Genomic DNA, 23,644 nt, shown 5'->3' on the forward strand with positions numbered 1-23,644 from the left:
CGGTAACCTGTCCTGGACGCACAAGGGCCGGGCCTGGCGGAAGCTGGGGGTGGCTGAGGGGCGTGGGGCTTGGTGGTGGGCGAGAGCCCCGCGCGGGGATGGATGGCGCAGAAGCCAGGAGCTCCGGAAACTCGGCCCCGCAATGGGTCGAAACCTGAGCTCCGAGGGATCCGAGCGGGAGCGGGGCAGAGGCCGAGATGGGGGTGCAGGGGACTCGGGACGGAAGGACCAGCTGGCCGAGAGCGAAGGGACTGGGAGCCGGGCGCAGCGCGGGCGGCGCGGGCAGAACCGTGACCGGGACCGCGCTTCAGGCCGGATCCCCCTTCGCCCCCCACTCCCGGGGGCTGGAGGAGCTGGCGGGGGAGGGTCGTGCTAGCCCTCCCGGAAGCGGCCGCCGCTCGGGGCGCACCGCGGCGCGCGGGGCGGGGCGGGCGGCTGCGGCACTGGGGCGGCTGGGGCGGGCCCGCCGCGCTGTAATCGGATCCGGGGAGGGGGCGGGGAGGGGCCGGGCCGGGCGGGCCGGGGGTGGGGGGGGGCGCGGAGCCGGGCTCCGGGCCGGCCGGGCTCCGCGCCTGTCAAACCCCTCATTGTTCGCAGCTGATGTCACTCGCAGTTGTGAGCGGCCGCCTCTCCCGGGGACAATGTGGGACTGAGCGGCCCAGCCGCCGCGCCGCCGCCGCCGCAGGACAGCCCCAGCGAGGTAGGGCGCGGGCCGGGCGGGGCACCGTCGGTCGCGAAGTTTGGGGGTTCGGCTGGGGGGCGGGGAGCCCGCGCCAGAGTCCACAGGCCAGGGTCCCGGGTTTGGGAGACCGGGAGACTGCGAGGAACACGTTCCCTGTCCCATACGGGCCCAGGCCTGCACAGGTGGGGGGCGCTGGTCGGCCAGAGGAGCCCCCAGTTACCAGGGAGGGGCTTTCTGGACCCGACACCCCAGATTTGAGGCCCTCATCCCACCTGCTGTTTCTGTCCTTTGGACCTGTTCTTCTCTAGACCTCCTGCCCTGGCTTCTGGTTCTGCTCCACCTCTGTCCCCATCAGCCACTCCCCTGCAGTTCCTGGCTCAGCACACACCCCTTCCCATTCTCTGCAGTCCCTGGGGGCGCCAGACACAGAGCTCCAGGCCAGGAGTGTGTGGAGATGTCAGCTTGGTGGCTCAGAATGGTCCCTGGTGCCCTGTGGCTCTTGAGCCCCTCAGCTCTGACCTAGCTTCTTAGCTGGAGTCTTAGGAGGTGCGGGGGCTCTGGCTACTCACTTGAGCCTGGCCCTGGAGCCTGCCTGGCCAGGAGAGGGAGGTGCCCGCCTCCTCACTCCCCTATCCCAGGCCCGCCATCTTGGGACCTGTGGCACCCAGTGCCCCGCCCGGCTCCAGCGCCCTGGGGAGTGGTCTTTAAAGGGATGCACTTCGGGCCAGGTGCATTCCCTCCTCCCGGAATTGGGCTCTTAGTCCCCCACCAAGCCCAGGATGATCACCTTCACGCGGGTCCAACAGTGTGTGTGTCGCCACGGGCTTTTCTTCTCCCACAAAGAGTTTTTAGACCCCAGGGACTCCCCAGGACCTTAAACATCAACTCCAGCCTTCACTCTTCCCTGGGATTACCCTCGCTGCTTCAGAGCCAGCACCTGGGACCCTATTGTTTTCCCATCTGACAGTCCCCTAGCCCCTTTGGGCCCTGGAACCCCCTCAAACTCCAAGGCGCCCCCATCCCTGCCCCCACCCCCTAGCCTTCATCAGCATGCAGGCTCAGGCCGCCCAAACACAAGGGGATTGTTCTTCTTGCATGCTCAGGGTGGGGGGCTGGGAGCAGGCGGCCCACACACCCTGGCAGGCCCAGGCCACAGGGAGGCTGCTTTGCCCCGCCCCGTGTCCCCAGACAGGCTCTGTCCACCCTCCCTACTCCCATCAGTGCCACCCCCCTACCCCAGCCTTCATCACCATTGCCTGGTGGCACTGACCTCTTGAGGAAGGAGCTCTGAGCCGCACAGGTGGACCCCGGGGTTCCGCCAGCTCTGCCAGCTGCCTCATTCTCATGTAGCTTTGCAGACAAGCTCCTTTTTCTCAGGGCCTCAGGTTCCTGTCTGGCAAGGCCCTTCCAGCTAAGACAGGTTGAGCCTGACTTTGTGAAACCTATCCCACACCGCAGCTCTTCCTTCAGCCTCCCTTTTCCGTGGGGAAACTCACTCAGGGCCCCCAGAAGTCTCAAAGCAAAGCGCAAATCCCCCACCCCAGTGATATGCCCGGGGACCACCTAGACTCAAAGACACAGCAGGAGCAAGGGCTGGGGTGCTGAGGAACGGGAACTGGGAGTCCTGCCCAGGCGGATCCTGACTCTCCCATGCGGCTGGTCCCCTGCGCCCTGAGTCTTCTCACCCTGCTCTCACAGTTTTCTCTGGGATCCTTAGCCTCATTGCTGGTCTTTAATGCCTCCGAGCCCTGAGTCTTTCTTCTCCCTATATACTGAGCCTGGTCCTGGCTCCTGGAACTCTGCATAGTGGAAAAGCAGACTCAGAATTGCCCAAATGGGGCTCTTAGTGAGAGGCATCTTTGAGGAGCAGAGAGGCCTGAGTGATTGGAAGGTTTGGGGAGGGCTTCATAGAGGAGGTGGCATTTGAGAAGGATTTGGACAGAGAGTGGGGAGGATGGGCAGTTGAAGCTAGGATCAGCCTGGGCAAAGGCCCAGAGGCCTGGAGGTGCTAGGCATGTTTTGTAGTCTGGTGTGTGTGGGGGATGGGGTAGGGATGAGACAAGAGAAGTTGGCAGAAGCCGGATCATGAAAGGCCTTGACGGCCTGTCTGTGGAGATCAGGCTTTATTCCTTGGAGACTGGGGAACCAAGGATGGCTGTTGGGCAGCAGAGTGACCCAGTCTTCAGCGTGGAGAGCAGGAGCTAGAGAGAGCTTTCTCAACTGGGGTGAGACAGTGAGGGGATGGGTACCAGTGGGTGGGGCTGTACCATGAAGTTGTGCCCGTTCTTCTGGAGTCCAATCTGGGCCAGGGCCTGCCTTGCTTCCCTTGGCCCTGAGGACTCTTGGGGGCGGGTTGGGGGAGGGGGGCGTTGCCTAACAGTGCTCTAAGGAAGACTGTAGCATTTCTGGCACCAGCCAGCTTGTCAGAGAATCCCTTCTCTGCCTAGTACTGAGTCTACAGGACAGTTCTAGGTCAAGAAACCAGAGGCTGTAGCTCAAGGACCCCAGGCTGCTCCCCTGCAGGCCCCTCCTCCCTGGACTCTCCCATAAAGTAGGTATGAATGGCTATCCTGGGAGGCTGTAAGACTGCGAGGCTGGGCATGTGGGTCCGAGGATGCTGGGGCAATTCTTGCGGAGGCCTAGCTAATTGGAAAGGCTAAGTGTGCCCAGAGAAAAGGATGGGCAGGGGAGTCAGGGTCCCTCAGTACTGATCCCCTCTAGGCCCAGTGTTGACCCCCCCCACCCCCCACCACGCCCTGCCTCGCCTGATGCCCCGAGCCATTCCCCAGCATCACTGGGTGTGGCCAGCATGGCTGCTTTTGGAGTAGGAATAGAAGAAGGCTGTTAGATTGGGGGCTGGAAGGGGATGTTGGGATGTGCGGTGGGGATGAACTTGGAGACTGGACCCTTCTCTCTCTTCCCAGCCCAGGTGGGTCTACAAACCCTAGTTGGGACAGACACTCTGGCTAACAGAGCCAAGGGAATCCCCCAAGGGGCGGGCCAGTCCACTTGAGTTGCTTGGCCCCAGGAGCCCTCCCTTCCCCTGGATTGTTCTTGCTCCAGAACAAAGCCAGGGTGGACACTTGATCCCTGCATGTAGGGGGGGGAAGCTGGCTAAGCCCCCGGCCCTTTGATTGGGCAGCTGTCATGAGAGAGAGACAGCTGGGGGGGGAGGGGCAGGAAGGGGCAGCCGCCATGGCTTACACAGCTGTCACCCCCCGCTCCGCCCCCTGCAGCCCGAGTGGCAGGAAGCCAGGGACAGAAGGAGTGGGCATTGGATCTGGGGTGGGGGTCTGGGGAGCAGGAGGGAACGCCCGAGGTCAGAGGCCTGGTCTGAGCTTGGTATGTTCTGCCAGGGAGCCCTGCTGACCAGAGGGGGCTGGGCACCCCCAGAGGTGAGCTGGAGGTCAGTGTGGCATGGTGCGTAGCTGCCATGTGGGTGGCCCAGCAGGGACCTAGGGCCCACCAGGCTGGAGCAGCGAACAATTCCCTAGAGCCCCTGTGAGGGCAGAAGGGGAGCCAGAATGCCTAGTAGGGCTGCTTGTTTACAGAGCTCCTGGGAGAAGCATTATAGACCTGATCAAGACTCCTTCTTCTCCCCAAAAGACAGGAAAGACCTTGAGGGTCCCTCAGAACAGGAAGGACAGAGAGACCAGCCATTCCCCTTGTCCCCCCAGCCCCCACAGACACACACGTAGCACAGGTGGGTAAACTGAGGTCTGTCAGGTGCAGGCCTGGTCAAGGTCGCTTGGACTTGGGGCAGTGGGGCTCAGTGTAGACCCAGGTATCTTTTTCAGGGCAGGAGCCCTAGTTTTGGCCACATCTCAGCCCTTCTGCCCTGTTTTCCCAGGAGCCTTTGCCCACAAGAGGTGATGTGGAGATGTCAGGTTTCCCACTGGTTATCACCCCAAAGGGGTCCGTGAGCCCCAGAAAATTCTAGAGCTTAAGATGTGGCTCTGGACAAGTACAGTCTTTTCCAGACACAACCCATGTCTACTAACTAGGCAGGGATCTCAGGGATGACTAAAGCCTGCTCCCCACCTTTGAAGAGCTGCCTCTGCAACCGTCCCCCACCCTCAAAGAGGACAGCCAGACAGAGGAGGCAGGCAGGACCCTGCTAGTCCCAGCAGACCCCACCTTTCTTGTGACCTTGGGCATGTTACAGACCCTCTCTGGGCACCAGGCTCCCCTTGTGTTTGGTGAAGTCTTCCATTCAGATAACCAGTGTGTTCTGAGTAACTTCTCCGGCTGGCTCTGGAACACAAGGAGAAGGTGGCAGTCTTGGCTTCTGCTCTAAGGGGCTCCCAGGCTGGCTAGGGTCACCGAAACGAAGCACGTCATCACGAGTGCTTTACTGGGGGAAGTGCTGGCAGCTGGGGGAACGTCAGCAAGGGCAGCCAGCGTGACGCTGGCCAGGATGCTCACAGAGCACCGGCCCTGCATCCACTGTTGCCCTCTGAACTCTGGAGAGCCTACGGAGAGAACTCAAGCAGAGGAAGGAACAGGTTCTGGGGAGGCAACAGTTACTGGCTGTTTGGGGAGTCAGGGTATCACCCCCTTAGTACGGATGAAGAAACAGAGGCCTCAGGCCATACAGTGGCTTCCTGAGTCAGCCAGGCTGGGAGACCCACCCCTCCTCCTCCATGCTCAACCTCAGGCTAGCGGTGGGGGGTGGGGGGTGGGTTTCTGAAGGGGACACTGGACAGAATAGATCTATACTCTTGATGCTGGAGGCAGGATAGGGCAGGGGGCTGGGGAGGAAGGTGCCTAGAGGTCTCTGGGGGCACTCAAGCCCCCGCCCCTCCTAGCAGTAGGGATTTTAGGGTCAGGGCCTGCTCTTGGCTCAGACGGCACCAGGTGGTCCCCTCCCTGTCTTCCTGCTTGGGCTTTGGTCCCCCATGAACTCCCCATCAAGGCTGAGCCTCTACGGGAGATAGCCGCTGAAGGAGAGGGATTTCCAAGCAGGATTAAGGTCCAGGATTAAGTCGGGGCATGAAAAGGGGTCGGGTGGGGAGGGCTGGCGGCCAGGCTAATCCCAGCAGCTAATCTCTGGCTCCTCCTTCCTCCATCAGTTAACAGCCTTGACGTTCCTCTACCGGCCCCCAGTCCCGTTCTTACCCATCACCTAGTCCCACAGGGGAAGCAGTCCCTCCATTTTATGGGTGAGAACACTGAGACTTAGAGTCCAAGTAATTTGTTTCTGGTACAGTAGAAAGTGCTCCAGGCTGGGAACACCGCCAGCTCGGACACTTCTAACCTCCCTGGGACTTAGGAGAGGGCTCAGAAAGCCACCGTGCACACTGCCGGTCCCAACACCCCACGCCCACCCCCAGTGCTGAGTGAACCCTGCTCACAGCTGTCGCAGGAGCCTCTGCTCTCGTGACTCCTAGTGGACAGGCACAGCCCACCCTCCCAGAGTCTTGCTACCTCCACTTCCACCCACCTTTCAAGACCGCCCGTGGCTGCTCCGGCTCCCTCTCCAGCTGCTCCAACCAGGCTCTAGCCAGCGGGGGCTCTGCTTCCTGGACGCAAATGCCTCTTGTTTGAAGTAACCTCTCAGTTTGAACCCAACCTTCAAGGCCCAGTCCACAGGGGTCCCCTCTCCCAGGAGGTCAGGGAGGAGGCTCCCTCTCTCTGGATTCCCACAGGCCTCCGAGTTCATTCTTTCTTTCCATGTACCAGGGAAAGGGAAGAATACTTGTGGAGACACAGGCACCCAACTTATTTTAATTCTCGTGAACTCTGGGGATTGGACTTGGTATTCCCTTTGTACAGATGGGGAAGCTGAGGCTCAGAAGGGTTAGAGATGCTGGCCAGGCTTACACAGCTGGTGAGTCGCACACAGCAGACTGGTCAGTGTGACACTTGAAACTTGTGCTCCACGCTGTCTCCCTGCTCTGGAAGTTTGTCTAGTTTGGCTTTGGGATTCCCATGTAAGGGCAGGGGACCTGAAAGAGAGTGGAGCTCCTCTCTAACCCCTCTCCCACTGTCCCCGCAGAGCCAGCCAGGCCACAGTGTGGACGCATTCCCAGGCGGCCTCAGCCCCAGCCCCGCCTGACAGGATGAGTGGCTCAGATGCGGGGCTGGAGGAGGAGCCAGAGCTCAGCATCACCCTCACACTGCGGATGCTGATGCACGGGAAGGTGAGGCGGGGCGGGGGCGGGGTGGGGGGGCGGTGAGGTGGCTTCCCTGTGGCTCAGGATGGGGCAAAGGGAAAGGTGAGGCAAGACCTGGCCGGCTTGTGGCGGGGAGTCTGATCTTGGGTATCCTGTCTCCTGTGGAGTCCAACCCGCCCCCACCCTCAGTGGGGCAAAGGGCGGTGCCTGGGGTATGGGTATGCTGCTGACTTCACTCTTGTCTGGTTTGCAGGAGGTGGGCAGCATAATTGGGAAGGTAGGTGCCTCGTTCTATTCTGTATGTCCCCTCCAACCTGAGACCTCAGGCTTGGAAAGGAAGCAACAACCGCTTGGCCTAAGAGCCATTTTCTGTTCTGTCTCCTGCAGAAAGGAGAGACTGTAAAGCGAATCCGGGAACAGGTGAGGATGGAGTTTGGGAGAGGAGCCCAGGGTACCTGGTTTGGAGGGGAGGGGAGATGCCTGCCCCACCCTGTCCCTGAATCCACCATCCAGGATCACCAGTCAGTGCCCCTAGAAGGTGGCCACTTCCAGCCTTGGCTGGGGCCTGGTGAGTGGGGGGCAGGCAGGTTCCTGGCCAGGAAGCAGAGAAGGAGCCCCGCTGCTTGTCCTATACCCGCAGAGCAGTGCCCGGATCACCATCTCTGAGGGCTCCTGCCCTGAGCGCATCACCACCATCACTGGGTCTACAGCAGCCGTCTTCCACGCGGTCTCCATGATCGCCTTCAAGCTGGATGAGGTCTGTGGCCGGCTGGAGGGAGGCCAAGGGTGGTCCCCTAGGAGGAACGGGACTCTGATCCACAGAGTGGCTACGGGCGGGATGGAAGGCCAAGTGGGATGTGGGTGGGCTTCCCTCCTTCGCCCCCTGGCAGGAAGGTGCCCCAGGGGCGGGGGAGCAGCACAGGCACGCACGGCCAACCGCGTCTTCCTGGCCAGGACCTCTGCGCTGCTCCTGCAAATGGAGGGAATGTCTCCAGGCCTCCAGTGACCCTGCGCCTTGTCATCCCTGCAAGCCAGTGTGGCTCGCTGATTGGGAAGGCGGGCACCAAGATCAAGGAGATCAGAGAGGTGAGGGGAGGGGGTCTCGAGGGGAGAGCTGGGCTTACGGCTTCCTGTCCCCTGGGGAGCTATGAGCCCGGGCCCTCTGCTCTGGGCTATGGGAGTAGCCGGAAGTGGCCCCCATTCTTTGCCCACAGACTACAGGTGCCCAGGTGCAGGTGGCAGGGGACCTGCTCCCCAACTCCACAGAGCGTGCTGTCACCGTGTCCGGGGTGCCTGATGCCATCATCCTGTGTGTGCGCCAGATCTGTGCTGTCATCCTGGAGGTGGGCCCGGGGGCAGGGAGAGAGGGCAGAGGCTGGACCCTGGGGCTGCCTTGTCAGGCCACCCAAGCCTATGCCTGTGACACCAGGTGGGGGTAGGGCGGGGCTGCAGGGATGGATGTGAGACGCTCAAGGACATCGAGCTGTGTTGATCTGGGGCTTATGGGGAGGGCCTTGGGAACACAGGGCCCTTGGGGAGGGCAGGGGGGCCTGAGAAGGTCCTGACCGAGCCTCCCCATGTGTCCCTTCCAGTCCCCACCCAAAGGAGCCACTATCCCATACCATCCAAGCCTCTCCTTAGGTACTGTGCTTCTCTCCACCAACCAGGTGAGGGGGAACAGCAGGAAGGGTAGGACGTGTTACTGGAGAAGCAGGGGAGGCGGAGGAAGGAATGGGGGGTCCAGGGAGAGGTGGGGAGGGGTGACTCTACCTACACTGCCCTATCACAGTGACCCTCTTTGACGCACTCTGTCCTCACAGGGGTTCTCTGTCCAGGGTCAGTATGGCACTGTGACTCCAGCTGAGGTGAGTGCCCAAAGCCCATGGCACCCCTTCCAGAACAGAGCCTCCTCTGACTCCTGACCCCTCTTCTTGGCACAGGTCACCAAGCTCCAGCAGCTCTCGGGCCATGCAGTCCCCTTCGCCTCACCCAGCATGGTGCCAGGTGAGCAGTCCCTGCGGAAGGAAGCAGGGGCAGATCCCAGGGGGCCAGGCAGCCCCCTCTGGAAAGGACGAGGGGAGGCAGGAAGGACCCAGACTCACGCCCAGTCCCTCTTCTTCCCGCCTGTAGGACTGGATCCTAGCACACAGACCAGCTCACAGGAGTTCTTGGTTCCCAACGACGTGAGCATGGGATGGGGTGGTTTGAGGGGGAGAGTAGGGGAGCCCGGGGGTGGGGGGTCTGGGCCTCACCTAGGGTTGAATTCCACCCCCTCCCCAGCTGATTGGCTGCGTGATCGGGCGCCAGGGCAGCAAGATCAGTGAGATCCGGCAGATGTCAGGGGCACATATCAAGATCGGGAACCAAGCCGAGGGCGCTGGTGAGCGGCACGTGACCATCACTGGTTCACCTGTCTCCATCGCCCTGGCCCAGTACCTCATCACTGCCTGGTGAGTGTGGGGTGGGGGTGTCACAGGTCATGGGGCATCTGTGCCTGAGAAAGGCACCGGTCGGGTGGAGAGAGCGGACCTCCCTTCTCCCGGGCCTGTCCTCTGCCTCCCTAAGCCTGCCGCACTCATCCACGTTGCCCCATCTTCCCCCTGCGTCTGTCCCTCGTGCCCACTGTCCATCCCTGTCTCTCCTCCCTGGCACTCCGGTCTCCCCATGTCTCCCCTTACCCGATGCTGTGTCTGCTTGTCCTTATCTGCTGTGTCCCATCCCCACCCTTCCGACCTGTCCCATCTTTTCCCCAAACACGCCCATCCATGTCATTGCTCTCAATTCCTGTTTTTCATCTAATCTCATCCCTTATATCTGCCCTCATTGCCCCCTGTCTCGCCGCCCCCACCTTCCCTTCATCTCCCCCCTCTGTCCCTCTTTCCAGTCTAGAAACGGCCAAGTCTACCTCTGGGGGGACACCCGGCTCGGCCCCCACAGACCTGCCTGCCCCTTTCTCGCCACCCCTGACGGCCCTGCCCACCGCTCCCCCAGGCCTGCTGGGCACGCCCTATGCCATCTCCCTCTCCAACTTCATCGGCCTCAAGCCCGTACCCTTCTTGGCTCTACCACCTGCCTCCCCAGGGCCACCGCCGGGCTTGGCGGCCTACACTGCCAAGATGGCAGCGGCCAATGGGAGCAAGAAAGCTGAGCGGCAGAAATTCTCCCCCTACTGAGGCTGGCTGAGGCACAGGTGCGGGGGCAGGCAGGACCGCCGGCAGGGGGCTGCCTCTGCTACCTGCCCAAGGACTCCATCCCGGGAGGGGGTCCCAAACGCCGCTAATGCCCAGACGCATGGATGCAACCCCCCCCCACCCTGCCCCAGTCTGTGGGAGTTCCTGCTCTTGGAGTGGGGGTGGTTTCCGGCCCAGGGTTTTGGGAGCTGTGGCAGCCCCAGGATATAGGGGGCTTGACCCCCTCTAGCTCTGTGCTTGGATGCAGGGAGCATCCTAAGTGCCCCCACTTTGGGGGGTGTCACTCATGCACTCCCCATCCCTCAGGGCTTCCCTTCTACTGTCCCCCGCGTGGGGATCAGGGAGGAGGCCTGGGGGTGGCTGGGGGCCTTGCTTCTCTCCCCACCTCCCTGCAGATTCCTGCTGCTTCCACTGATACCCTTTTGACTGGAATGGACTGGCTGGGCTTGGCAGAGGGCAGCCTGAAGAGGGGGCACTGCCAGGCAGCTGGGGGAGTGGCATGGGGGCAGGGGCCGAGTTCTCAGCAGCAGATACTCTGTACAGTTTTTTCAATTCCTGTTTTTGAATAAATATTCTCAGAGACCAGGAAGCTGTGAAACATTGTGGGTGTTGGCAAAACCTACAGAATATGGGTGCAGCCGAGGTCCCAGAGGACCCCAATCTATGACTCCATCAGCCCCAGCTGGGCCTCAGCCCCTTCCACATGCCAATTCTGGGGCTTTAGGGCTCTTTGGGGGTCATGTTGTCCAGCCTCCTGTCTCTGGCACCACAATGATCCAGTTTTTTTCTGGGCATTTTTAGAAGCTGATGGAGGAGTCTCAGTAGTTCTGTCCAGCTTCTTCTTGATGCATATGTCGCAGAGGTCTTTCCGAATGTCCCTCCACTTGTTCTTCCTGCTGTGGCTGTAACCCAGACCCTGCCCTGCTTGGCCCACTCCCTTTGGCTGTGAGCCCTTAGGGCCCTCTTCTCTGTGATCCTGCCCACCTCCGCTTCTTCCTTGGCCTGGGGACCATCTGTGAGTGTCCAGATCACTCAAGCTGGAGGAGCTCTTAGACATAGTCCCGGGTACAGATGGGAAAACTGAGGCCTAGGGAAGGGTAGGTGTGTGTACAAGGCCATGCAGAGTTGGCCCCGAACTCAGGATTGCTCCCAGAAGAATCTGGGCCTCACCAGGCTACAGGCCCCCTTTCTCCCATTCCAGGGTCAGAACTCCAGGCAGGGCAGCTGCCACAAGCTGTGCTGGAGGCTGGACGGGCCCTTTCCGATACCACCCTGCTTTCTCCAGTCCCGGCTCACCTGGGAGACATCTCTCACGTGGCCTCTGACATGCTCAGGCTTTCCCTTTCTGTCAAATCCCGGCCTTGATCAGGTGCCTCAGAAGGGCCAAGGGCAGGGCCCTCTGGAGGTCTCTGGAGGTGCTGCAGGAGGGCCCGCGGGTGCCAGGCCCGCGAAGTGCAGGCTCGGGGGGACCACGGCAGCGCTCGGCGGGCAAGGCGGCCCAGCGTCCGGCTTACAGGGCGCTGCAGCAGGCCGTACAGGAAGGGGTGAGCCGCGAAGGCCGAGTAGGCTATCCAGGTGACGGCCGCCTCGGCCGCTGCGGCCTGTGCAGCAGGCGCCAAGCACGCACAGCCGTAAGGCAGCCAGCAGGCTGCGAACTGGCCCACGGCCAGCGCCGGAGCCAGGGCTGCTTTGCCCCAGGGCGGGCGAGGCCGGAGGGGCGGCAAGATGGAGAGGCGACTATCCAGAGAGTCGGAGCGCGGCCGGGACCCGCGTGCGGGTCGTGGGGGCCGCAGGGCGGCCCGGCGCGCCACGAGGAAGATGCTGCCGTAGGCGCCGAGCAGCAGGAGGGCGGGTAGCGCGAAGGCCAGCAGCGCCCAGAGCGGCCGGAAGGGCCCGAGGCCTCCCGCCAGGACCGAGCAGCGAGCCGGGGCCGGGGGCGGTGCGGGCGGCGGCCCGAGCAAGGACAGCGCGCCCAGCAGCCCGGCGGCCGCCCACACGGCGGTGAGCACTAGGGTGGGCGGAGGTCGCGCGCCGGGCCGCAGCGGATGAACTATAAGGCGGTAGCGCGCCAGGCCGAGCGCCGCCACGCCGAGCGTGCAGGCCGGCAGCAACGCCGCCGAGAGGAAGCGCGCCGCGCGGCAGGGTGCGGGGCCCAGGCGCACGCGGCCCAGCCCCGGCGGCGGAGCGGCCAGCAGGCCCAGCGGCATGATGGAGGCGGCCGCCAGCAGGTCCACGACGCACAGGTGCACGAGGTAGAGAGCGTCGCGCAGTCCCGGCGTCCGCAACACCACCACCAGCAGCGCGCCGTTGCCTAGCAGTGCCGCCGCCTCCACGAGAGCCGCCAGGATCAACCCCATCGAGGCTGCGACTTCTGGGGCGCTCAGCCCTGTGGCGTTGGCCATCCGAGCGCTTAGGCTTCGCCCTGTGCTGGGAGGCAGAGAGAGAGAGGGAGATGGAGCTTTCCCCTCCCCGCCCCCCATTACCCTCATTCCCATCACCCACCATCCATCCCTTGCTCCTCTGGCCTCTCACCTCACAGGCTGCCCAGGCGCTGGCTCAGATGCCCGGGCTGACATCCTTCTGGGGGCTTGGCTGGCCCCATGGAAGGGTGCAAGCCGGGGACTGTGGCTCTGTCTTCCACACCAGCGACTCAGCCCCTGCTGGAGATGGTACCGGCTGTCACTCTGATGCTGCCCTTTGGAGACACACAGAGCTGGCAAGGGAGGGGCAGGGCCTGGCACCGGCCCCCTGGGTCCTAGCAGCTGCCAGCTGGAGGCTAGAGGCTGTGCTGTGGAAATGCTGGGAGGGCCTGGGGAGGGGGACCCGGAGCAATCATAGACTGGAGTGCAGACTGAGGACGTTAGAGTGTAGGCTTTGGAGTCAGCCAGGTCCTATTCTGTCTTTTCCAGGCAGAAAATCTGCTCTCTTATGCCATCCCCCTCAGTGAGGGTAACTGGATCATTCAGCCTTGGTACTGAGGGGAAACTCAGGTACCAGGGACACAGGAGCTGGGAGACGCCTAAGTACCCTCTAGTCCTCAGGAGGGCTAGTTCTCTAGGTAAAGTGAGGGGGAAGCACAGGACTTTGGCGCATAGTAGGTTGCTCTGCTGGTATTAGCTTGGCACAGAATAGGTGCTTCAAGACACTGTGGAATTAATGAGAGGAAGCCTTAGGGGCAACTAAAAGCTTTTTTTGGTTGTTTTTGCTGTTAGCAAATGAGTCCGCTTCTGCTAAGAACACCCTGAATTTTCTTTAGGAAGCTACCTTCCCCAACTCTCAGGACACGTGGTTTGGGTAAGATCCTAACCTTTCATGTCATACTGCAGGCACAAAAACCCAGCCCTAGCCATGGTATGGCACCCCCCGAACAAGGTATTGGCTCAGGGAAAGACGTGTGACTCCAATGGGGTCATGTCGCCCAGTCCCATGGCAAAACCCCATCTATACCCTGATAGCTTGCCTTTGTGTCTGAAGCTCCTTCCTTTCCTCTGAATCCCGGTCTGGATACCCAGGTGCCTCTTCAACATCACTCCCGTACAGAAACTACTGGGCATCTCAAAAGTTCTACACCCTAACATAGGGCCTGACTCATGGCCCCCAACCGCAACTTTCTCCACAGACTCTTAGTAAATGCCATCTCAGAAGTTTCCATCGACACCTCCTTTTCCCACTTACTCCACATCCAAAAGATCAACCTGTCTAAATTCAGCCACGTCTCACCACCATTATGTTCCCAGGCACTGCCACCCCTCACCTGGACTATTGCAGCTTCTTCCTCACGGATCTGATCTTCGTTCCTGCACCTCCTGGTGGTCATTTGTCTGTTTGCCCTTAGATCCACTCCCATATTCCCCAGCACTGCTCTGCCTTCCAAGAAACTGATTTACTGGGCTCCTCTGTCAGTTGGTTTTGGGGTATATTCAGCCAATGGAAGTTACCAGCAGAACTGGAGGGTGGCAGGAGGGAAGAAGCCAGGGTATTTTTCCTCTCATGCTCAGCCTGGATCTACCTCTAGATCCGCCTCTGTGGAAGACTTCATCTCCCTCCATAGCCCTGGCTCCCTTCAGGCAGCCCCCTCTGGGATTCTGGCACCTGCTGGGGGAGCCCAGTCTTGGGCATTGGAATTCCATTATCCTTCCAACCTAAGAATGGTAGCAACTTCCTGCGGTTGCTAATCCCAGGATTGACTCACCAGCCCCTCTGGTAGTTCAGCTCCTTCTTTGTATCAAATTCCTCTTGTCTGGAATACATAGAGTGATTTGTGTTTTGTTGATTGGATCTTGACTGACAACATAGATCCACTCTCTATGCAGCTGGCCAAAGTGGATCTCTCTAAAGACAAACCAGGTCAGGTCATGATTCTGCACTCATCTCTCCAAGAGCTTCCTGTCATCAAAATAGAATCTCAGCCCCTCTGTGCTGAGATTGCCTTCTCACCTTTCTGACCTCACCCTCCTCCTCCTTGCCTCCCATACTTCCAGCCATGCAGTCTTTGTGCTGGTCCCACATGTCAAACTCCTTTTCCCTTGAGGAAGTTTGCATGTGCTGTTTCTTCCGTCAGAACACCCTTCCCCCAGATCTCTTCATGGCTCGCTCTCTCACCTAATTCAGGTCTCTGCCTTCAGTGACCATCTTTCCTAAAATTGTTCCACCTTCTCATCACTACCTCTTTAACCCTGTTTTATTTTTCTTACTGGCCCTTTTCCTACTTGAAATTGTGTTTCCTATCTATGCACGTACTGCTTACAGCCTGTTTTACTAGAATGCAAGCGCCTTGGTAGCAGGGACCCTGTCTGTGCCTTGCTTGTGCCTGTGCCTCGCAGGCATACAGTCCTCACCGGCACGGATCTGGGTGGCAGACAACAGGGCGTGGGTCTCTGGGTTTAACTCACCTGCTGCTGGAATTTGAAGAGCCCTGGTCCGGTTCTCTGTTATTTGGATGAGACTGGTGCTCAGAGAGGGAAGGAGTGTGTTCTAGATTACCCAGCTGAGTTGTACCTGGAATCTGGGTCACCTGCTTCCTACGCTCTGTCCACACAGTCACTACTTCCCATACCTGACCACAACTTTGAAGTGGGTATTTGCCTCTGAGATCCTGGTTCAGAGGAAGGAGAGGGCATTGGCTTTCCCACTGCCCAGTTAGGCCTGTAGGGCCTAGGGAGGACTCAGCAGGACTAGATGGGAAAGCAGATGAGAACAGGTGCCTGGGGAAGGCAATAGGCAGGGATGGGGACTATGGTGGGTTGGGGAGTGCATTCTCCCTCTAAAATCGTTCAACTAAATTAACAGTGAAAACATTTTGTAGTTTATCATCTTTTTTTTTTTTTTCAAAAAGAAATGTAAGGAGGATAAACCAGAAACTCCAGTAGGTTGGTAGGCATGGAGCATGGAGTGAGAGAGCTAGGAGAACACTCTTCCGAGCACAGATTTGGACAGACTGGACTTTGGAGGACCATATTAATGGTCTATGTGTTGAAAAAAAAAATAACCAAGATGAGAAAGCCCCCTAAAAGTGAATATATATAGAAACAAATGAACCTACCTGCATTCCAAATAAATAACCACCACAATGAAGGGAAATAAATAACTAATCCAAGTAATATTTGAACCTGTGTTCAAATTGTTGCTTTGACCATTGACCTTCAGTCTAAAGACAAAAAAGTTAGTTTGAATAAGGTTTGATAAATCTTGAACTCTACTGAGCAAGTTTGTTTTTCACAATGGTTGTAGGTACAGCAATTCTGAAACTGCTTTTGTGTCAGATTAGGCAAATAAGTAAATGATTTGAGGTTGATGTGAACCAAGGTTCCGACTATAGGAGAAGGGAGGATAATTATAGATTTGGGAAAGAATGGAAGGACACACTGGAATCGGAGAAACAGACAGAGATAGATGTGTTTATTTACATGTACATATTTCCTAGTGCTCTTTGCTGCCAGGACTGAAAAGCAAAGACATGCGGTTCCAAAGAGCACACCTCTGCCCAGATCTTGGATTCTCAATATCATCTCCTGCTCTAGGGAACCCCTGTGGAGAAATGGCTGATTCTAGGTTTGTACAAGATGAGCCTGGAACGTCATGTGATAACCAGAACCTAAGGAAGTGCTCACAAAATGATGTAGACACAGGAGTTAGCCTGAAGGACCTTCTGCTAGCCAAAGCAGGGACAACTTGAGGATCAAAACAGCAACAAAACAGCAACAGTCTCATCCAAATAACAGAGAACTGGACCATTCAATGTCAGCTATGGCACAGACATTGAATATAATCAGAACCCATGGGTCCATACTGATAATAAGGAAAGAAAGGTGACTGTTATTAATAAATACAGAAGAAATGGTGGAATTAGATAAAAATTTGCAACCATCGTAGCAAAAATTCATTGAAGTCATCAATTTCAGGTAAAAATCGTCACTGAATGTAAAAGCTAGCAGGTGAAAGTTGATAAGGAATGGGACATTTACACTCAAAATATTTCCCCACAGATTACTGATCAATTACAAATGGGGGAAATGATAACTTCCCCATGGAACAACCTGGTGGACATGACTTTGAGCAAAGTTACATCACCAAGGATGGGATATGTCCCTCCTGATATAGTACACCAAGGACATGTCATTCACATAATGTTCCTGCCAAACTGCAATGCCTGAATCTAATTATTGCAAAATATCAGACAAACGTGAACTGAGAGAGCCTATAAAACAACTGACCTGTACTCTTTAGGAGTGTCAAGAGTGTCCAAAGTTATGGAGGGAAAAGAAAAGGCTCAAGAATGGTTTCAGATTAAAGGAAACCAAAAAGAATGACAACGAAATGCAGGGTATGACCCAGCACTGGGTCCTGACCTGCTGTCTAATATCTGCTCCCCTCGTTTGTGGACAGAGTAACCTGGGGTGATAATTACCACTCCTTTCATGACAGCAGAGCTGAACCCCTCACAAATATTCTCAACTCATTTATAATAGACAAAAGATACACATGGGTGTTTGGTGGCAAGACATGAGAAATGCTTGATTTGCCTGGCTGTGTCTGGACTGAAGAATCACTAGATGGGTCCCCACATGACTAACAGCTCTGAGTGGAGGGGAAGGGTCCCTTTCAGAGGCTCAATGATCAGAGGAGGACAGTTGTTGCAAGGACCAACATAGACTGTGACCACAGTGGGTGGGAGTGTGTGCATGACTGGTGTTCACCCGTGTGAGTGGTCACTCCCTGGAGTGGGGCTGGAAATGCTGTGTGGTGTGGCAAGTTGCCCTGGAGAGCAAGGAGGCCCGGGCCTCGTGCAGCTATGGCACAGACAAGCAGAGGCCAGGGAGTAAGCCAATACAATGTTTAATAAACTTGCCTGTGCATACCTGACGTGCAGCCTACCTCTCTTGTTTATTCATTTTTTTTTTTGATGGTGAAAGATTTTCATAAACAAAAATTATGACTTCACAGAGAATTCATTTATTTTTTTGCCATACATCTTGTGGGATCTTAATTCCCCAACCAGGGGTCGAACCTGTGCCCCCTGCAGTGAAAGCAGAGTCTTAACCACTGGGCCGCCAGGGAAATCCATCATCTCACCTCTCTTGGATGGACAGTTAGGCCACAGCGGATGGCCTGGGTGGATGTGGGACCCACCCACTCTCAGTTTGTGCCCCGCTAACTACACAGCCTTGAATAGGCTGCTGTATTCGTGTTGCAGTCCATCACACCCATCACCTTAGGAGGTGAGACTGAGGCCACAGCCATGCCAGAACCAACAAGGATCAGAGGGAGAGGGAATCCCTGGAACACAGGAGGGAGATGTGAGGGCAGGAAGTTGATATGGGATTGAGGATGATGGTTGAGCTCCTGCCCAGGGGGCGGGAGGGTTGGGCGGACAGCTCAGAGGTGAATCTCTAGCAGGTAGCGCAGGCAGCACTGGCTCTCCTGGTAGATGAGATATTCGCTCTGGGAAAAGTTGCAGCTTCTGAAATCTGGGCAGAGCACGGGATGGCCCTGGGGCACCACTACTCGCTGGCCATCTAGCTCCAGCTCAGTGTCCCGGGTTGGATCTGCAGGGCACAGCAAGGGCCATGGGTCACCCAAGGGCCACTGGTCCTTGGCTTTACCAGTTAGTCCTACCCTCTATGCTCTTCTGTCACAGGGAGTGCCCACTCATTCCCCCCAGCCAACCTCCAAACTGCTGCACAGGGTGGGCCTTCTGCCTGGAATCTCCTCCCCCATTTCTCTGCCTGGGAAATGCTTGTTCATCTTTGCACGCTCAGTCAATGACACCTCCTCTTTGAAGCCCTCCTGGATGCCCAGGAATGATTTGTTGAATCAGTGAGCGTATGTTGAATGACAAAGTGAAGGACTGCGGTGAAGAAGCCGGCTTCTTCTTGTCCTTCTTCACAGTCCCTTTCCTGCTCACCTTCTTCCTGAAAGCGTCCTGCTTCATCTCAGCCTCACCTCTAATGCTTAGGCCTGTCCAGCTTCCTGAGACTCACCAGGCTCTGTGTGGCCACGAGCAATGACACTGTCGAAGCCAGAGGGTGGCTGCTTCAATCTGGGCTCGTCGACGGTGATGTGGTACTCTCTGCCCAGTGCCACCTCACCCAGGAACATGTAGCCAATGTGATGGGCCCCGCAGGATATGCCAGTAACTGGGGGCACAGGAAGGCTCAGGGTAGGCAGACTGGCCTCTGCCTGACTCCCTGGGCCCCTGTTGCACTGTTACCTCCTCTGGCTTTGCTGCCCGGGCCTTCTTCCATCCTTCCTCCCACCATTTCTCCAGGCTCCTTGTCCCTGCCTGCTTCTTTTCTCCTCTCTGCTCCCTGACGCCAGGCCTCTGCCACCCTCATCAAGGTTGGAAATGGCCTTTCAGTGACCATATCTGGGGTGGGGGCTCTTCTGGCCTGCTCTGCTGATCTTGCCACTGGCCTCCTTCACCCTCTATCCTGGGATCCTCTTGCAAAGATCTCCTGAGGCCACTCTCCTCTCCTTCTTAGGCTCTTCTGCCCTCCTAGTGGGCTCCCAGGCCTTGAGCAAACTTCAGCCCCATCTGTTCTTAGACGACTCCCCCAACCTTGCTCTCCTGAGTGGTGGTGGTCTCCAATAATGTGGTCAACCTGGACCAAGGAGCCAGTATAGGGAGATCACCTCAGTGAGGACACCTCTGGACAGAAACTTGGGGGGCATCAGAGACACCCTCCACCGTTTCCCACACGCTGCCCACCCCACCTCTCACATATTCGTCTCCTGGCTTCTCTCCTCCTCCTCCTCCACCTTCACTGCCCTGGACTGGGTGCCCATCAGTTGGCCTGGATGGGAACACAGCCTCCCAGCAGCCTCTGACCTTAACCACCCTCCCTGTGGCTGCAGCCAGGTTCAACTGTACTCCCCATCTTTCTCTGAATAGGTTCTTTTGATCGTCCTGGGCCCCAAGCCCCCCATCCACACCAGGCATTTTCTCTAAGCTTTGTTTCAGGCTGTGTTCAGAGATGCTGACCTGCTGCAGCCTCCCAGGCTTCGTGCCACACCCGGGCTACTTTACCTCAAAGGCTCCTCTTTCACCACCCCCCTCTCCAGGTCAGGTTGGCACCTTCATCCTATCCACATTGCCTCCCTCAGGAAGCTGTCCTGACCACCGGATGCCCCCTGAGTCCCCCAACCGCCAGGATTCCCCACTGAGCTCTCGAGTGAGTAAGCATCCAAGAGATCCACTCCTGGGCCCACCACCAACTGGACAAGCACCGGGCCCCATGCTCCTTAGTGTCCCCATGCCCACCCAGGACTTGGCTCTGAGGGACGCCTCACCACAGCCAGCCGACTTGTGGTTCTCTGAGGAGAAGTAGATGCCATTGCCGACCCGGCCTCCAGAATGTGGCATAATGCGGAGCCCACTGGTGAGGATGGCGGCCACCACGGCCACGTTGGTGCCATGCCACAGTAGCTTCCGATTGCCCAGCTTGGCATGGACCTGGAACCGATCTCCCTGGGGTGGGCGAAGGTGGGAACCAGAAGAGTCATGCCCCCCAAGCTCAGGTGCTTCTGTCTGCCATCAGAGGAGATAACCAAGGCCAAGGGCCCCCTGGCCACTCACACACTCATGCACACATGCACAAGCCCTAGGCCTGGTGGAAACCGCTCAGAGTAGCTCAGCCTACTCCCTAAGGAGCGGGTAAGCCAAGGCCTTCTCCCTCAGGGAGAAGGCAGTGGTGACGGGGGGACTCTCCCTCACCTCCCCTTCTCGGTCCACCTTCTAAACATGTTGAAGAGCAGGGGGCCTGTTGCTGTTGCTAGTCTGTTTTAAGTAGGCATGTACCACCTGCAGAGACAGCAGAAGTTGGGTGTCAAGAGCAAGCGACATGCGGACCAAGCTCCTCTTGTCCCCCAGTCCCAGGGCTCTCCTCAGGGTCTGGAGACACAGTGAAAGAAGGACCAGGCCGAGGGACCCCTCTGGGCACCTGGAGGGCAGACAGGCAGAGGAACAGTGCCCACTGCTAGCTCGGCTCCTCTGCGGGGCCCGGCCCACCTTGTACTCAGGGGTCTCTGGGCCCAGCAGCTGGAGCTGGCACTTGAGGAGCTGGTAATCTCGGTCCAGTGGGTGCAGCACTTCCTCCACTTTCTTTGTCTCCTCGGGGGCGGCCTGCAGGGTCTGGGCCAGCTCGATGTCCGCCAGGACCTAAGGTGATGGGCACTGGCAGCTTGGCTGTCCTCTTGACCCTCCCTCACCCTCCCACCTGACTAGGGCTGTGGCTGCCCCACCTGTGTATCCACCTATTCAGCTGCATCTCGTCTATCTGCCTGGCCTTCCCCTCCTCTGTCCTTTGGCCTGCTCGTCACAGTCCATCTCTCTGTCCCCCATCCCCCTGTCTGTCTGCTTTGTAACCTGCCAGCCCTCACCAGCAACATGTCCTTCTTTGCCTGCAGAAGCTCAGGGGAGTTGATGGGTGGGGGCCGGCTGCGGCCGAAGTTGTGGGGAATGATGGTGTAGAAGTGGGAGGACAGCTCCTCCAGGCTGCGCCCACTGTCTGCGGGGGCTTTCTAGGCCGCCTCCACTTCCTCCAAGGCCTCGAAACCCGGGCAATCTGCTGCTTGCTCAACTTCCCTAGTGGCATCTTCTTCACATCTGGGGGGATGGGGAGAGTGAGGAGACCGTCCCGCAGCCTTGCCACCCCCAGGCCCCTGCTACCCTGCCCGCCCCTGACTCCTCACCCAGGTTCATGAGGGCCATGGCGTTCTGGAACACGTCCTTGCTGAAGATGTTGGTGATGAGCTTCTGCGTAGCTGCGTCCAAGGAGCAGGGCCGCACCCGCTGAACCACAGCCTTCACTGGGCCTCCGTCCACCTAGGGGTAGAGGATGCACATGGGCAGGAGCAGCTGGGCTGGGCACCTGCAGCCAGAGCAGGTCAAGGCTAGAGAGCGAGGCCTGTCCTGAGGGCGCTCAGCCAGGCAGTAGTGTCCCCTCCCTCGGCCCAGGCCCACCCTTCCTCCCTGGCCACTTCACCTTCTCCACGACTTCCTGGGCCTCGTCCTCTCTCTGCACCTCGGTAAGTGTATACTTGCCGGGCTGGGCCACAAAGTGGTCCCGCTCTGCCCAGCTGTTCTTGGTCTTGTCCCGAAATTTCTTCTCAAAACTCTTCTTTGCATCCTCCAGTGACTCGAAGCGGCTGAGCTTTGACTGGCCCACCTCTCCCTGTAAGCGACACAGCCACAGTGCCTGCCACAAATGCTTGCTGGCCTCTGTTGTGCCGGCCTGTGCCAAGTGCCCCTGGGCGTCAGAGACGGGGCAGGGCCACAGTCAGTGGCTGTGGCCTTTCGGCCTGCGTAAGCTGTTGGGACCCTTGGGGGCAGGAGGCATGCACTGAGCAGGGAGAGGTGGGGAAGAGGGGGCACAGGATGGCTGGGTGGCACTTACCACGCGTCCCCAGTAGGTCCAGCAGAAGAAGCAGTCAGCATCTTTCAGCAGCTGGATGATGTAGAACTTGTTGTTTCTCTCAATGTTGGTTTGGTTCAGGGTGCAGTTGTAGTCTTCATGCACCGGTGGCCAGAGCGGGTACAGGGAGGGCAGGCTGGCTCGGGCACCCCAGGGCTACCTGGCTGGACGCTGACAGGAATCAGACTGCACTGGGGCATCAGAGGAGGCCCTGTCCGGGAACCCCGCCTTAAAATGTGGGAGGGGAACGCCTGAGAAGCTCAGGGGCTTGCCCTGTGGTCTGAAGAGCAGACACTGCCTGGATCTGCCTGACCTGCCTGGATCTGATGGGCTATAGCCCTGCCTGACCTCTGGGGTCTCGGGAGAACACAGCTTTCTTGGGAGCCTGGAACCACCTGGCCAGGGCCAAGGCGGTGGGGAGCAGGTCTGAGTGTCCTTGTACCCAGGAGGGAGCAGGCATCGGGACTGGCTGGGGACTACAGCTTACCTGGGTTCCAGGGTTGCAGCTGAGTGGACATGAGGGGTCCACTCGGGCTATGCACTTCTCTGTGGGCGCGGCCTTAAGGGCCTCAGCAGTGGAACGGAAACTGTCCTCTTCTTCTGCCCCCTGTCGCCCCTTCGTCTTCTCAGGACCCTCATGCTGCACTTGGAGCTTGTGCTTTGGAACCGTGGCTGTTCTGTGGCACAGAGGAGTCCCTCAGACCTCCACAGCCTTTGTACCTGACCTGGCTGCCACAGTACCAGTTTGCCCCACTCTGAGTTTGCCTTTGGTAACCTCCTTCTGCCTCCATTTCCCCCCCGCCGCCCCCGCCCCAGTCCCTGACCAAAACCAAATCTCTGCACACCGGACAGACCTCTTTCTCTAGTCACTGGGGCCAGGCCTGGCCTCTGTACAATCTTCCCAGTTTGGTTAAGGAAGAGGGGCTCTCCACCCTCTCTAGCTCTCCTGTGTGTACTGAGGTGGAAGGGAAAGTGAAAGGAAAATCTACCCCTTCCCACTTCTGGGCTCCTCCTTGCAGAGCACTCTCTGTTCCTCCCCCCTCTCAGCTGACTTGGACTTGGCATGGTTGCTGGGCTGTGTCACCTCAGCTATGGAGGAGAGTGGGCAGTGGTTCCTGGGGCAGCACTCCTGAGGCCAGCTCTGTCTCTCCAGAGCTTGGGACCCAGTAGCACAGAAACTCTTCCCATCAGACTCGAGACTTCTGGGATGCCAGTCCGGGTCCTGGACCAGTGGCACTGAACTGGCAAAAGCCAGTCACACCCACCCTGCCCTGTCCTGCCGTGTGGAAGGCTGTGGGCAGAGCCATAGAGCACTCACCTAAGAGAAGCAGGGACCTGGGAGAAGTGGTGGCCACCGGGTCAGTACCTCCTAGGCAGTCAGTTCTAACAACCGTCTGTAAGCCTTAGGGGAGCAGGGATGAACTGGGTGTGGATAGGATTCCAGTAATTTGGTCACCAGTCTGGTGAGTCAGAGGCTGGGCAGGCGGAGCCGGGGCAGCCTGTCCCATGAATGGGTAGACACTTGACCTGGACAGAGCCAAGGCCCAGGGGACTGACGCACCCTTAGCGGTGCACATCTCGCCTGAGACATGCAATACGTGTCCACTGGTTTGTCAAGTGACCTTGGCCGCAGGTGCAGGCATTGCCTTCCTCTCCCAAGGACTGCCTGGCTCCCTCTCCCCCAGTTACTAGGGTGTCAGACTCTCACCCTGGTCCCCGCCCCTGACGGGGAGGAGTCACGGT

At 58.5% G+C, this 23,644-nt stretch overlaps 3 protein-coding genes across 5 annotated transcripts; 1 reads left to right on the forward strand and 2 right to left on the reverse strand.

Annotated features, from left to right (window-relative positions):
• Positions 1-520: 520 nt before the first annotated feature.
• PCBP4 (poly(rC) binding protein 4) lies at positions 521-10,574 on the forward strand. Of its 3 annotated transcripts, none has more exons than XM_070359552.1 (13): positions 521-700; positions 6,681-6,825; positions 7,052-7,075; positions 7,186-7,218; positions 7,439-7,555; positions 7,753-7,884; positions 8,013-8,141; positions 8,391-8,465; positions 8,619-8,663; positions 8,739-8,802; positions 8,929-8,981; positions 9,079-9,248; positions 9,790-10,574. In XM_070359552.1, exons 2-13 carry the CDS (start codon positions 6,745-6,747, stop codon positions 9,944-9,946), a joined length of 1,080 nt encoding a protein of 359 aa, XP_070215653.1. In that variant the 5' UTR covers positions 521-700; positions 6,681-6,744; the 3' UTR covers positions 9,947-10,574. The 3 variants fall into 3 exon arrangements, with proteins under 3 accessions (XP_070215653.1, XP_070215654.1, XP_070215652.1); XM_070359553.1 differs by having other exon boundaries at positions 9,880-10,574; XM_070359551.1 differs by having other exon boundaries at positions 523-700; positions 9,683-10,574.
• Positions 10,575-11,177: 603 nt separating this feature from the next.
• Positions 11,178-13,521, reverse strand: GPR62 (G protein-coupled receptor 62). The gene has a single exon (XM_070359554.1). It carries the CDS (start codon positions 12,482-12,484, stop codon positions 11,300-11,302), a length of 1,185 nt encoding a protein of 394 aa, XP_070215655.1. The 5' UTR covers positions 12,485-13,521; the 3' UTR covers positions 11,178-11,299.
• Positions 13,522-17,425: 3,904 nt separating this feature from the next.
• Positions 17,426-22,057, reverse strand: PARP3 (poly(ADP-ribose) polymerase family member 3; the record flags this gene model as incomplete). Its single annotated transcript, XM_005898128.3, is given in 10 exon segments — positions 17,426-18,034; positions 18,470-18,625; positions 19,779-19,956; positions 20,203-20,289; positions 20,497-20,646; positions 20,868-21,046; positions 21,049-21,093; positions 21,180-21,312; positions 21,473-21,661; positions 21,884-22,057. Coding segments are annotated over 10 exon segments (1,461 nt in total), but the record flags the coding sequence as incomplete, so codon positions are not given.
• Positions 22,058-23,644: the final 1,587 nt, after the last annotated feature.

This window comes from Bos mutus, chromosome 22, assembly GCF_027580195.1.
Source record: "Bos mutus isolate GX-2022 chromosome 22, NWIPB_WYAK_1.1, whole genome shotgun sequence".
Taxonomy (NCBI): domain Eukaryota; kingdom Metazoa; phylum Chordata; class Mammalia; order Artiodactyla; family Bovidae; genus Bos; species Bos mutus.

Excerpts from the sequence above, each read along its gene's own strand:
- PCBP4 (XM_070359551.1), top strand. The coding sequence starts at position 6,745 with ATGAGTGGCTCAGATGCGGGGCTGGAGGAGGAGCCAGAGCTCAGCATC. Across the intron at positions 7,556-7,752 it reads TCGCCTTCAAGCTGGATGAG|GACCTCTGCGCTGCTCCTGC; the intron begins GTCTGTGGCCGG and ends CTTCCTGGCCAG. Across the intron at positions 8,803-8,928 it reads CTCACCCAGCATGGTGCCAG|GACTGGATCCTAGCACACAG; the intron begins GTGAGCAGTCCC and ends TCCCGCCTGTAG.
- GPR62 (XM_070359554.1), bottom strand. The coding sequence starts at position 12,484 with ATGGGAATGAGGGTAATGGGGGGCGGGGAGGGGAAAGCTCCATCTCCC.